General features: G+C 42.0%; 1 protein-coding gene and 1 long non-coding RNA gene across 6 annotated transcripts in view; one reads left to right on the top strand and one right to left on the bottom strand.

The window, feature by feature from the left end:
- LOC147019170 (uncharacterized) overlaps positions 1 to 14,121 on the bottom strand; it is an 82,663-nt gene that overhangs the window by 51,936 nt on the left and 16,606 nt on the right. The window lies entirely within an intron of this gene.
- LOC147019169 (protein Wnt-7b-like) overlaps positions 1,362 to 14,121 on the top strand; it is a 41,820-nt gene continuing 29,060 nt past the window's right edge. For all 3 annotated transcript variants that reach the window (XM_085899488.1, XM_085899489.1, XM_085899490.1), the window contains exon 1: positions 1,362 to 1,584. In XM_085899488.1, the coding sequence (XP_085755614.1) occupies positions 1,530 to 1,584 (55 nt within the window). In that variant the 5' untranslated portion in view covers positions 1,362 to 1,529. The remainder of the gene's footprint in view (positions 1,585 to 14,121) is intronic.

Here is a 14,121-nt window from a genome sequence, read left to right as displayed (position 1 = left end):
ACATACATGTCCATGGCACATTCACATCAGATACTTGCTTATGACGCATTCATGGTGCATACATGTCCATGGCACATTCACGGGACATACATCTCCATGGCACATTCACATCAGATACTTGCTTATGACGTATTCATGGTGCATACATGTCCACGGTACAAACATGTCCATGGCAAATTCACATCACATACTTGTATATGATGTATTCATGGTACATACATGTCCATGGCACATTCACATCACATACTTGTTTATGACGCATTCACGGTACATACATGTCAATGGCACATTCACATCACATACTTGTTCATGACATATTCATGGTGCATACATGTCCATGGTACATACATTTCCATGGTACATTCACATCACATACTTGTATATGACGTATTCATGGTACATACATGTCCATGGCACATTCACATCACATACTTGTATATGACGTATTCATGGTACATACATGTCCATGGCACATTCACATCACATACTTGTATATGACGTATTCATGGTACATACATGTCCATGGCACATTCACATCACATGCTTGTATATGACATATTCATGGTGCATACATGTCCATGGCACATTCACATCACATACTTGTATATGATGTATTCATGGTACATACATGTCCATGGCACATTCACATCACATACTTATATATGACATATTCATGGTACATACATGTCCATGGTACATACATGTCCATGGCACATTCACATCACATACTTATATATGACATATTCATGGTACATACATGTCCATGGTACATACATGTCCATGGCACATTCACATCACATACTTGTATATGACGTATTTGTGGTGCATACATGTCCATGGCACATTCACATCACATACTTGTATATGACGTATTCACGGTGCATGCATGTCCATGGCACATTCACGTTACATACTTGTTTATGGTACATATGTGTTCATAGCGCATTCACAATACATACCTGTTCATGGTACATATGTGTTCATGGCGAATTCATGACACATACATGTCCATCATGTATTCAGGGTGCATACATGTCCATGGCAAATTTGTGGTGCATACATGTCCATCATGGATTCAGGGTGCATATGTGTTCATGGTACATACATGTTCATGGTGCATTCGTGATGCATACTGTCATAGCGTATTCATGTCCATGGAACAGTCAATATACATGTGATAATAGCACATTCACAGCGCATACATGTTATTGGCACATTCATGGTGCATACATGTAAATGTGCCCGTAAAGTGCATTGTACACGTTTGTGTGACACGTCGGCACGGCCGGAATGACAGCCATTTGGCAGTCGTTCAACACCTGGAGCGATACCTGGTCTCAGCCGAACACGCCCAAACGGCCCCTGATATATGAGGAACTCGCTAAACCTTTACTCTCAACACCTGCAAGTCCTGCATCCAATGCGCTGGAGAAAAGGATCCCTGTCACAGCTGGGTCATGGACTGAGCCGAGTCACTCCGGTCGAGCATGGACTGATGCACTAATCTACAGTCACCATGATCGTTCCCGATGAGCGTTGGTGGCTGCACGCTTGTCTGCGCCTCGTCTTACTCATCAGGATCGGGTGAGTCGAATGATCAGCGGACGAGCCAGTGAATTGTATCGAGATTATAATCATGACCTCGACGGGTTCACATCAAACTCAGTTACACTCAGACCGTCGATAAGAGTGAAGGGAGATGTTTCCTTGGGACTTTAAATCAGAGCATAATGGTTCTTCTCTACTCCATTTGATTTAATCACCTGTGTTGGAAATTAAGAGTCAATATACTCAAGTTATTGTAATAATCTAAAGGGTAGCTGATAAGTTTTAGATACAAAAATGATTATCGTTATGTATTGTCGGTTAACAAAGTATGATGAATGAGCATGAATTTCCGCTGTCTAGCCTGGGTTCGAATCCTGACACAGCTATAAACTGTTATCCCGATGTTTCACAGGCAGGGTGATTCATCAATGTGTGTACCATTGCTCAGGTGGACGTTAAGCTGGACGTCCCATCTGCCTGCATTAGTTGGTGCACGTTAAAGATCCCGCGGTGTCCTTCGTGAAAAGTAGGCGAGCTATCGCCGACACCATGAACAATTCGAAATTCCTGCCATAACTACTTAGTCGAGCATCAAGCCTGGCCAGCTGGTTCATGAAAGACTTGCCAAAAAACTTCTGTCCGGCTCACCTCACAAGATCGTGGGAATAAATATGTCCATTAAAGAAAGAAAGAAGAAGAAGGTGAGTGGTGATATCCACAGGTGCATTAAGATTTTTTTTTGGGGGGGGGGGTGGGGGCCCTGCAACAAATCATATTGGTCCGCTCCACCCAATCCCAAACATCCCAAGAACAATACAAACGTATCAAAATGCACGAATAAACAGACATCATTGATCATTTGCATAGAGCATGAATAGTAAACGAATGTTTCAATCACCTGTTCAATTTTGCTACGCACAAAACTCAATATAACTCGAAGGGCACTCGGTAGAACGCATACCTCCGTCACGCAATGCCTGATCCACAAGAACATATCTGATGGCCCATTACATTTTTGAGATACAATGCTACGTATAATTTTTGGCCCTATCTCTCAATGTTGAAGAATCACTTAAAATATTCCAGTAGTTTGGATCCGGATCCAGATCTTCACCAAAATCAGTTCGTCGTTGTCACACACCCAACCTGTCCACAAAATTTCATGCGGATCCATCCACAACTTTTTGAGATATCCTGTACACAAACAGACAAAGACAGACAGACAAACAAACGGACAAACAAGCAGACAGACAGACAGACAGACAGACAGACAGACAGACAGACAGACAGACAGAGGTGAAAACATAACCTCCTTCACCTTCGGTGGCAAACAAACAAGCGCTTTGTAAAATAAGACGGTGTGGGGTTCTGCTTTTGGTGATCTTATACACTCTTGATCACCAGGTACTATTGAAAAATTTCCAGGAGATGGTGAGTAAACAAGTCAGGGTCCGCATGACAGGTTCACCTTTGTGCAGCAGATAACAAAACAGATCTTCGGGCAGCATACGCCTTTCCTCTGATCATCTGAGCAGAAGAGAAGTTTTTGGCTTTTCAATTTGACAAGCAGCTGAACCCTTATTAATCAAAAAATTAATAATCCTTAAACTGTCATGGCAGAACTTTGAGCACATGGGGCACTGGGCAAAAGGTACTAGCTTTTTTTGTTCATGTATCACTTTTGTATCACTAACCCTAACCCTAACAGCTACCCTAACCCTAACCCTAACTAGCAAAAAGGGGCCCGATTATTAATTTATTTATTTTAAAACCAATTTCCAATTCCGACCGAAACAAAAAAAACCAACGACAAAAATAAGTATATTTCGATAAGATATCGGTGATATGTGGAGAAAAAATAAATAAATAAAAAACAAGAACGTGCTTTTTAGACCAGGACCACAACTTTTTGGGCTTTCTGACTCGCAAGTGCGTGTGAAGTCCAGACTGCGAAGTTTGTCAGATTTCAAACTCATACGAGTAGGACTAGTGAAGCCGTCATGACGCATGGTCGTGTAGTTTTCCAGCAACTTCATCTTTGAGAAAGTTCATCTTTTAAGGGGCCTGAACATTGTTGCTCTTTCTTGTTCCACTTACCGTGACCACATTGATAACTTTGTTTCATCGTGTTTGCGGTAAAAAAAAAACAGGAAAAAGTGGAAAATAATTTTTCTCTTCTCCCCAGTGCAGAGGAGCCCTGGGCATCCACCTCGAATGACCCACCCTTAGTTCGGCCATGAAGATACCGGACTCAGTGCTGTAATGGTTAGAGCACTTTCTCTGAGTCTGGGAAGTCAGTGGTTCGAACCCCAGCTGAGTATAACCAAAGACTTTAATGCTTGATAGGTTGGTAAAAAAAAATAGCACAGACTTTGATGGGCCTGTCATGACTCCATCCTTCATTGAAGTTTCTTGTTGGAGAAGTCAAATTATTATAATGCTCATCTGCAATGCAGGAAGGCTGCTGAATTGATCTGCTTTCATTGTGTTTCTATCACTGGCATCACTCGGTCCCGGCACGGCCGCTTCCTGCACGTCGTGATCTGAAGCCTCCTCCGTATGGTTTGCCGAACTCACGTTATCAAATTCTTCAGCAGCCCTTCCTCGTTTCTCCGTCTCTCTCTCTCTCCGTCTCTCTCTCTCCGTCTCTCTCTCTCTCTCTCCGTCTCTCTCTCTCCGTCTCTCTCTCTCTCTCTCCGTCTCTCTCTCTCTCTCTCTCTCTCTCTCTCTCTCTCTCTCTCTCTCTCTCTCTCTCTCTCTCTCTCTCTCTCTCTCTCTCTCTCTCTCTCTCTCTCTCTCTCTCTCTCTCTCTCTCTCTCTCTCTCTCTCTCTCTCTCTCTCTCTCTCTCTCTCTCTGTCTCACTCTCTCTCTTTCTCTTTCTCTTTCTCTTTCTCTTTCTCTTTCTCTTTCTCTTTCTCTTTCTCTTTCTCTTTCTCTCTCTCTTTCTCTCTCTCTTTCTCTCTTTTTCTCTTTCTCTCTTTTTCTCTTTTTCTCTCTTTCTCTCTCTTTCTCTCTTTTTCTCTCTTTCTCTCTCTTTCTCTCTCCTTGAAGTAGTGATTAATTGCTGGTTTATTTTGTAGCAGAGCAAACCACTTTAAATTCCTTTGCTTGCTTCAACTTTCTCTCAGCACTCCTGCTTAAGTAACGCCCACAAATATCAATATTATTTCCTTTCTGAATTCAGACGTACAGCATTGTGTTCAAACTTCACGGCAAATCACTGGCAACGCGTGTCACGTGAGCGTGTGTGACTGCCGAATAGAAAAGTATATAGAAAACAGTCCAGCATTACCCCTTCATGACAACAATACCAAATGTTTTGATGGAATTACAAACACTTGGAAATCGTATTCCGTCCTTAATCATGATACTAAAATATGCAACTTGGTGTCTGTCTGTCTGACCATGATACATTCGGTCGTTACTTATCGAAACCAGGCAAACCATACTTCACAGGAAGACGAAGGGTCACATGACGGAGGTTGTAACGACTTCATTTGTCCCCCTCCCTAAGGGGGATTTCCGTCTTTGACGAAATTCATGTTAAGGTGTATAAGCAGCTTATCATGGCATTTTTCCAATGCCACTTCATATAATAAAAGTAATAACAATGGGAATGATAATAGCATAAGATCAATGTTATAACAAAGCAAAATTTACACTAATAATTAATATCCCCCCACCCCACCCAAGGGATTTTTACTTCTTGGACAACACCTTGTTAATGTGTAAAATAGCTTATTGTGGCATTTCTTGAGGTACTCTTCCGGAAGTAAAGCAAGCTCAAATGAGTTAAGATCCTCGTCTTCTTAATGATGACATAATAAAAACGAATATGACGTCATTGTGATGTATCGGGTTTGCGATATCAGGTACAGATCAGATATCAGATATCAGGTATCAGGTTTGCATCTGTGCTAATGCCCGGCTTGATTCGCGCAAACAAAATTCAAACAGCTTGCCTAGTTTCGGAGATAGTGGTATCGGCGATTTCCATTAGCGACGATATTATGACGTCAACTTTTTTTTCTCGGAAAAATTTCCAAAATCAGAGATGGTTACTGCCTTCGCGTGGGCTTTCTGCATATACATGGCAAGTTTCACGAAGATCCGATGAAAACTCTGGGTTGTGAAACAAAAAATGTCAAAATATAGGAATGACGTCATAAAAAATTATATGACGTCATAGTGATGTATCATATGTGCGGTAATTCATCTCTGCTAATGCCTTGTTCGATTCCCGCAAACAGAATTTAAAAAGCTTGTCTAGTTTCGGAGATAATTTTTTAGGCGATTTCCATTAGCGGAGATATTTTGACGTCATAACTTTTTTTTCTTGGAGGAATTTTCAAAATCGGAGATGGTTACTGTCTGCGCAGGGTATTTTTACATATATATGCCAAGTTTCAGGAAGTTTCGATGAAAACTGTAGGCTGTGAAACAAAAAAGTCCACCTTATGTAGATAACAACCGACACACACACACACACACACACACACACACACACACACACACACACACACACACACACACACACACACACACACACACACACACACACACACACACACACACACACACACGTATCCAAGGGGAGGAGACTTTGAATGAATTGTTCACAGTTGGTAACACCTTCCTCATCCCAAAATCTGAAGACACCAAACTTCCTCACAAGTATAGACAAATAACCTGTCAATCAACAATGCACAAACTTCTGACGGAAATCCTCACAGAAATGATATACTATCACCGAACCCAAGAAGGATGCCGAGAGGGAGAACAGAGGGAATGCAAGAGAGGATGCTCTGGAACAAAAGACCCCCTGCTATTAAACAAGGACATATTCTAAAATTGCAATACAAGTGGAACCAAATTACTAACAGCATGGAAAGACTACACACAAAAAAACCGTTTGATCGTGTCCCACATTCCTGGATGATAAAATGCATGCAATTGTACAAGAAGAACCTCCAAATATAAATCAAACCTATATCAAAATCAATGGAGCTTTCGAATACCACTGATATTACAGCACTCAGAAGGAAAGATCGAAATACCAGGGGTGAAGATGCAATGAGGGATCTTTCAGGGAGACAGCCATGAAACCCCCCTGTTGTGCCTGGCTCTGGACCCACTGAGCAACATCATAAATGAGCAAGGACATGGATATATCCTGACATCAAATAACAGAACGTCCAAAGAAACCAGAAAGGTGACATCTTCTTCATGTGGATGACTCAAAACTCTTTTCACCAAATGACAAAACATTGGCAGAACAACTCAAATTGGTGAAACGGTACTCTGACGACATTCAAGTGGAATTTGGCATTGATAAGCATGCCAAGTGCACATTCATACAAAGTAGACCAACAAAAACGGACAACATACATAAAAATTGACACAAATACAACAATACAGGAGCTAGACAATGAAGCATCATACAAATACCGCAGAGTAGAAGAAAGCCACCAAATATGTCACTGCAAAGAATACCTGTGTGGAACGAGGCTGAACCTAAAAGCATACCTTTTTTCAAGGAACAAAATCAAAGCCATAAACCAACTCACAATACCAGTGTTCCAGTACAGCTGTGGAATAATAAACTGGTCACAATCAGAAATCAATAAACTGGATATCAAAACAAGGAAATTCCTCGGCATCCACAAAATGTTTTACAAAAATCAATGCCTCCCGATAATGTACCTGCTCAGACGAGAAGGTGGTGGTGGCCTGATGGAGCTCAACCAAGTGCACGTAATGACATCTGTAGGACTGGCTGAACATGTGACATGCAACAGACTACCGAATCCAATTTTTAAGCAACCACGAAGACAGCAAGCCAGAGAAGGTATCCCTAACCCACCGAGCAAAACATTTCCAAAGACAGCTGCGAATGGAAGATGTCACCCAAGAAACTGAAACAACAATGAATACAGCCCCAACAATTGCAAGAAAAAAACAAAAGAAGAATATTTTAAAAATATCAACAGATATACACCAACAACTGGGAAAGCGACAGAACAGGAAGGTATTTAAAAAAAGAAAGAAAAGAGTTGGACAGATTTGGAGTTAACAAAGAAGTCTCTTTGGATTAGCTCAGAAGAGGTCAGCTCAACTGTAATGGAGAACAAATCATGATAAATTCCCAAGACCAAGGACACGACACGAATGACCAAGGAGAAAATGGCAGGACTGGGTCAATCGGACAAGTGTAGATTCTAAATGGTTGAAACAGAGTACGAGGAACCTCCTATCGGGATGTAAAAGACTCATGTCAGAGCACTTGTATATCGAAAGGCCCAACAAGGTATGTCGAGTAATCCACTGGCACATCTGTAAAAGTCTCAATAGCTCAGTTTCAGTCAACTCATGGAAACTTGAACCAAAAGCAATCACTGAAAACAAGGAAGTAACACGCACGTATGACCTAATGATCCCAATGAGCGTAAGCACAGAAAAAAAAGCACTGTGACCGGATATAGTACTGAGGTACAAAAAAGAGAAGAATTCATTGCTAATTGAGGTGTCTGCACCCAGCAATTTTGGCCTAAACAATGCAGAAATCAAGAAAATGACCAAATACCAAGATATCAAAAATGAAGTGAAAAGATCCTGGAAGCTGAAGAGATCCGAAATTGTACCAGTGATCGTTGGAGCAATGAGAATAATAAGAATAAAAATCACCTCCAGAGACCTTAAAAACCATCCCTGGGAATATTGCCATTAACAAACTGCAGTTGGAAGCTGTCCGGAGCTCGGTGGCGATCCTCAAAAGAGCTCTCAGAAAAAAAACTTTGAGAACAGGAAAGTTTCACAAATTGGTCCATGAATCGTGACCCCTGACTGAAACGGAGGTGGATACTTCGAGAACTGGGAGGACTCCGTTCTACCTTCTGAAATCCACATTTGAGATAATGTTATGTGGAAATGGGGGGGGGGGTTCAGAGCTAGACTGTTGAAAGCATAGTATGGTCCATGTGTTTCGAGTTGGTTTGATGGCCATGTCATAGGGATCTGTTAGAGTAAGTCGTTTGTTCCACATGATGCTGAGGAGGCAGCGTATGTAATTTATAGACAGGGTGGACAAATTAATTAATTATGTATCCTTAAATTCCTCTTGTAGGTTCGGCAAGGTATGGACTTTCGATCGCAGAGGCACACATGTGCAACTAGGTCAATTACGATCTCTCTGGCCAGTGTGTGCCAGCAATGGTGGTGCAGTGGACTGTATGTAGAGCTCAGAAGAAAAGGTGCACTACTATTTTTATTGGGGCCGCCAAGATTGGGGAGAGGGAGACTCCACCCAGGAGGAAGAAGAAAACTCAGTTCGGACTGGAGAATCCATGTCAGAGAACAAGGAGAGGCTTGTGAGGGCAAGAGAGTCAGTGAGAGAGATAGAGAGATAGAGAGATAGAGAGATAGAGAGATAGAGATAGAGATAGAGATAGAGATAGAGATAGAGATAGAGATAGAGATAGAGATAGAGATAGAGATAGAGATAGAGATAGAGATAGAGATAGAGATAGAGATAGAGATAGAGATAGAGATAGAGATAGAGATAGAGATAGAGATAGAGATAGAGATAGAGATAGAGATAGAGATAGAGATAGAGATAGAGATAGAGATAGAGATTAGAGATAGAGATAGAGATAGAGATAGAGATAGAGATAGAGATTGAGATTGAGATAGAGATAGAGATAGAGATAGAGATAGAGATAGAGATAGAGATAGAGATAGAGATAGAGATAGAGATAGAGATAGAGATAGAGATAGAGAGAGAGAGAGAGAGAGAGAGAGAGAGAGAGAGAGAGAGAGAGAGAGAGAGAGAGAGAGAGAGAGAGAGAGAGAGAGAGAGAGAGAGAGAGAGAGAGAGAGAGAGATAGAGATAGAGAGAGATATAGAGATATAGATAGAGATAGAGATAGAGAGAGAGAGAGAGAGAGAGAGAGAGAGAGAGAGAGAGAGAGAGAGAGAGAGAGAGAGAGAGAGAGAGAGAGAGAGAGAGAGAGAGAGAGAGAGAGAGAGAGAGAGAGAGAGAGAGAGAGAGAGAGGAGACCTCCTTACCAGAGTGTGCATGAACTTCAAATAGGAGACCAAGAAGAGTAAATGAGAGAAAACTGAGGACTGAGCAAGTGAAAGCAGAAGACAAAGGACTCCACCAAAAGTCCATGAGGGTGTACACCAGAGTCGAGACATGAGAATCCACCAGGACTGGACCAAGAGGGGCTCGTATGGAAAGGACAAAAGGGGACCGTGTCAAGGTTGAAGACCTGGCCTACCCATTGCTGGCCCTGCTTGTGGCCCTTTTTGACTTCGTCTGGGGACCATCACTATCGTGCACCTGGTCTTTAAAGCGGACACCATTGAATCGAGCCGTGTTCACATTGCGCATCGTAAAGTAAAGGGTAGTCCCACCTGCTTTATTGTTTGTTGTGAAAGTGTGATCTGTTGGCACCTTATGGGTGACAAATTGACCTTTTATTTTCTCGTTGAACATAAGTTTGTGTATCCCATCCCCCTTGTTGTGTCTCTTGACTTGCTTGGTTTGTTCCGTTATGATGGCATCTCGTCATTTCTCTTCCTTGTGCTTTACTTTATAAAAATAAATCCTTTAAAAGGTACAAAAGCATGTTTCAACCACCTGCTTTCCATGTGTGTTTGCCATTGTTTCATCTCATTTGGGAGGCCTTGTGTAACAGTCGTAAATCCAATCCAATCCAATGGGACCAGACTCTGTACAGTTTCAGTGCTGCCAACGCAGCCTCCTGAGCTATTGGGCACAATCTTGGAGAGGTCACCACTCCAACACAGGATACTCAAATGGCTCAATCATCCCAGCCAGCTGGTACTCATTTTGACAACCTCAGAAGGAAGATTGGCTGAGTTAACCCCACCTGGTGTTAATTCAATATCCAAGTAAGATTTGAACTCAGGAACCTTCAATCCCAAACCCACCACCCTAACCATCAAGCCAACATCAGGAATATGGTATGAAAAGTAAAGTACTATTGAATGCAGTGCCTCAAAAGATCACTTGAACCATCCCTCAGGACAAAGGATTTTGGCGTGTGATTGTTTAACCGCCATCAGTTTGATTAATCTTTAATAGTTCGTCGGGTCATACAAAGGTGTGAGCCATCTTCTCTGGGTGTGTGATTTCTGACCTGACTGTAAACTGATTGATTGATCTTTCGGAGGGAGGCAGGGTAGACTCGATCAAAAAGTGCACCATACCTTGGTTGACATTAGTCTGTGGCATCCCATCTGCGAGCATTCATCAGTGGACATTTAAGATAATTCACAAACCGGTGTGTGTGTGTGTGTGTGTGTGTGTGTGTGTGTGTGTGTGTGTGTGTGTGTGTGTGTGTCGTGCTACTCCTCTGAAAGTTCTGGTCCTATTACATCCAGATTTGCATGCGCATAGCCCATTATAATGCAGAGAAGATTAAAGTAAAGTTTTTACGATGTCTAAATAGTGAGAAAGACAAGTTATGACGAACTAACATAAATGAGGAACGAATTCACTTGACATAAACGTACTTTGCAATCTTTAATGTATCATGAACTCATATTCCTTGTGATGAAAGTCATATTATTACCCTCACCGAAGGAGAGGTATTGCGTTTGGGTCCATTTGTTTATTTGTCTGTTTGTTTGTTTGTCCGCACCGAACTTTCGTGTGTTGTTTTTTTCCGCAACCGCTTGTCGAATTGAGACAAAATTTTCACCAATGATGCGACAACTCATGTAGAATGTGTCGTCGTACTTATGACATCATCGATCACGTAGTGTGGCAGCAATGTTGGAAAAACGGGGAAAAAAAAACAAAAAAACTTTGGACCTCTGTATCTCTGAAACCGCAACAAGGAAAAAAATTGAAGCTTGGCACATCGATGTGAAACTTAACATTTTTGATCTAGAATTGATGGGAAATGCATGTTTTAAATTCCAACTTGATCGGATGCATGTTCTGGTTGCCAGAATTATTTCATTTTTTTTGTATGGGTTGTTTTATTGTATTATTTATTTATTTATTTATTTGAATAAGGTTGTGCTTGGATGGGTTTGAGGTTCGAGGAGTAGCAACTGAAATGTGAATCCTATCCAGGTTCCTCCTGATGACTTCATCTTTGCTTTTTGCTTGTTCGGGTTCCTTCTGATGACTCCAATGTAGGACTGTACCTATTTGGTCTTCCATTTGATTATTATTATTCCATTTGTAATAATGAATAATAACTTTTTTTAAACGTCAAGGGTCAGGGTCAGGGTCAGGTGTCCAATCAAAGTAGGGTTGAATCAAAGTGGGATGTCTTGGTACCCGCTCATCACTGCCAGCAGTTATAAAGTGGCAGTTGTAGTCACTTCTCTTATTAATTACATAACACACCAGAACAAAAACGCCACACAAAATACACCACACAAAAGCAGTCCTGGCAAGGGTCTGCAGATTGCTCTTTTTCTTCTTTACAATGTGATTCTTCATCAAGGGCTGTGTTAGCCTGCGATGAATGAAACACATATTGCTGCATTAGTTGCACCTTATTACTCACCTATTCTACCAATGCAGCTCTTTGGTGACATTCTTCCTTCTTCAGTCACTCAGAGTCTTCATTCAGTTATGTCACTCATTCTTCAGTGATAATAGCCATTAAATTGCGGTTTCCCAAGCTCTCTATCTGTGGAACAGAAGCCTGCCTTCATTCCTGGATTTTTGACTTCCTTGACTCACACAGTCAAATGTTGTCATCAATGTAACCCTCTCTGCCCCTTTCCCAGTGGAGGCTGAAGTTCTCCAAGGCAGTGTTTTGGGTCAAGTCTTGTTCTTCATCTGTATTAATGGCCTCTCCGTTGCTTTGGAAAACCTGCTTTTCCTTTTTGCAGAAGATTCCACATTGTGTCGTAAATGTCCCTATACCTCTGCTCAGCAAACTGCAGCTGCATCTCTTTCTGCTGATCTGGAAATGATTATATGATTACACTCTCATCTGATAAATGGAATCAAATGAAAGACCAAGAAGAAACCCAAAGAAGTAAAGAGGAAATATGGAGTCATCAAGAGGAACCTGGATAGGATTTGGGTTTCAGCTACTACTCCACAACCCTCAAACCCATCCAGGCACAGCCAAATGAGCCTTACAGAAAAATTTCTGCAAGAATTCACTTCTCCATAGAGAGATGGATAATGAAAGAGAGGAATAGATCCTTAAACGCTGGAAAAATCTGACAGTCTCGCCCAATCACTTCGGAATGATCATCAACCAAACTCACAAATCTATCTCCATGGTCATCCACTGGAAGAGGTTCAGTCTCTTGAATTTCTAGGCCTCATCAAAAGCCATGACATCTCCTGGACCAACCACAAAGCAAAGATGGCCTCCAGAGCCAGCCACAGACTGAGCATCCTCCGTCAATCCAACTTTTCCTTGGATAATCATAACTACTCAGTCGACATGGCTCATGTCCATTGTTCAATGGAGGACTGCTCTCCCCTCTGGGCTGGTACTCCAGTATCACATCCATCTTTAATGGATTCTATATCTTTCAAAATTGTTGCAATCTCTCATGATGAGGCCAAAGCACAATGTCTGTTACATTGCAGGTAAGTCAGTGAACTATGTTTTCTTCCATCTATTCTCCAACGTTGCTCCCTCTGCTCTCTCAGTCCTCTAACCCTCACAAGCAACTACAGGGTGCGCGTGTTCTTCCAGTAACCACCTCATGGGTAAAGTTCGAAAATTTAGGGTGACCGCACACCTCAACTCTCATTTCTCACTTCTCCCATTAATGGAACCACATTCCAGAGGTTGTTTTGTCTCATGCTTCCTTCCAGTACTTCAAGCAGGCAGTGCACCACCACCTCATGTCATCCCCCATCCTGACTCATGATCTTTATTGCCTCCATTAGCGCTTCCTCACGATTTGTGCTGATTTCAGTTCTCTTTCTCTCTCTATCACACACACACACACACACACACACACACACACACACACACACACACACACACACACACACACACACACACACACACACACACACACACACACGGCCGATATCAGCAACTTTTCGGGAATTGGCAGGTTGGAGTCAGTGTGATTACTGACGACAGTACGTACTGTTTGCAACCCAGAAACCTTGAGAAGGTTATTTTTTTTTGTATACCTTGTCAAGGCTCGTATGAGAGCTAACACACAACGCACAGCAAGGGGGAATGAGACAAGAGGGGCGGGAGTGGGAGGGACAAAACAGTGGGGAACAGAGACATTAGGAGATCTGTGGAAGGGAGAGGGATGGGGATGGGATGGGGAACATGGGGAAGAGAAGATGGACATTTCAGGGACTTTCAGGAAGAAAAGCAGGGAATTTGAAGGAGGTGGGCTTGAGTGGATTATCGGGGGTAGAAAAGATCGAGGATTTTGATGGGGGATGATAAGAGGTGGTGGTGAACAGCTGTTTTGAAAGCCTGGAGTGAAGAATGGGAAAGAATAGAGTGAGGGAGTTTATTCCAAAGGCAGGAAAAAAGAGGAATGAAAGAGTGAAGGTGAGCAGTGATTTGTGATTTTGGTAGTTTTAC

Source organism: Eptatretus burgeri, chromosome 10 (assembly GCF_056783735.1).
Source record: "Eptatretus burgeri isolate ZD-2024b chromosome 10, Ebu_testis_v1, whole genome shotgun sequence".
Lineage (NCBI taxonomy): Eukaryota > Metazoa > Chordata > Myxini > Myxiniformes > Myxinidae > Eptatretus > Eptatretus burgeri.
The sequence above is the reverse complement of the archived record's forward strand: the minus strand, read 5'-3'. Positions and strand labels throughout refer to the sequence as shown.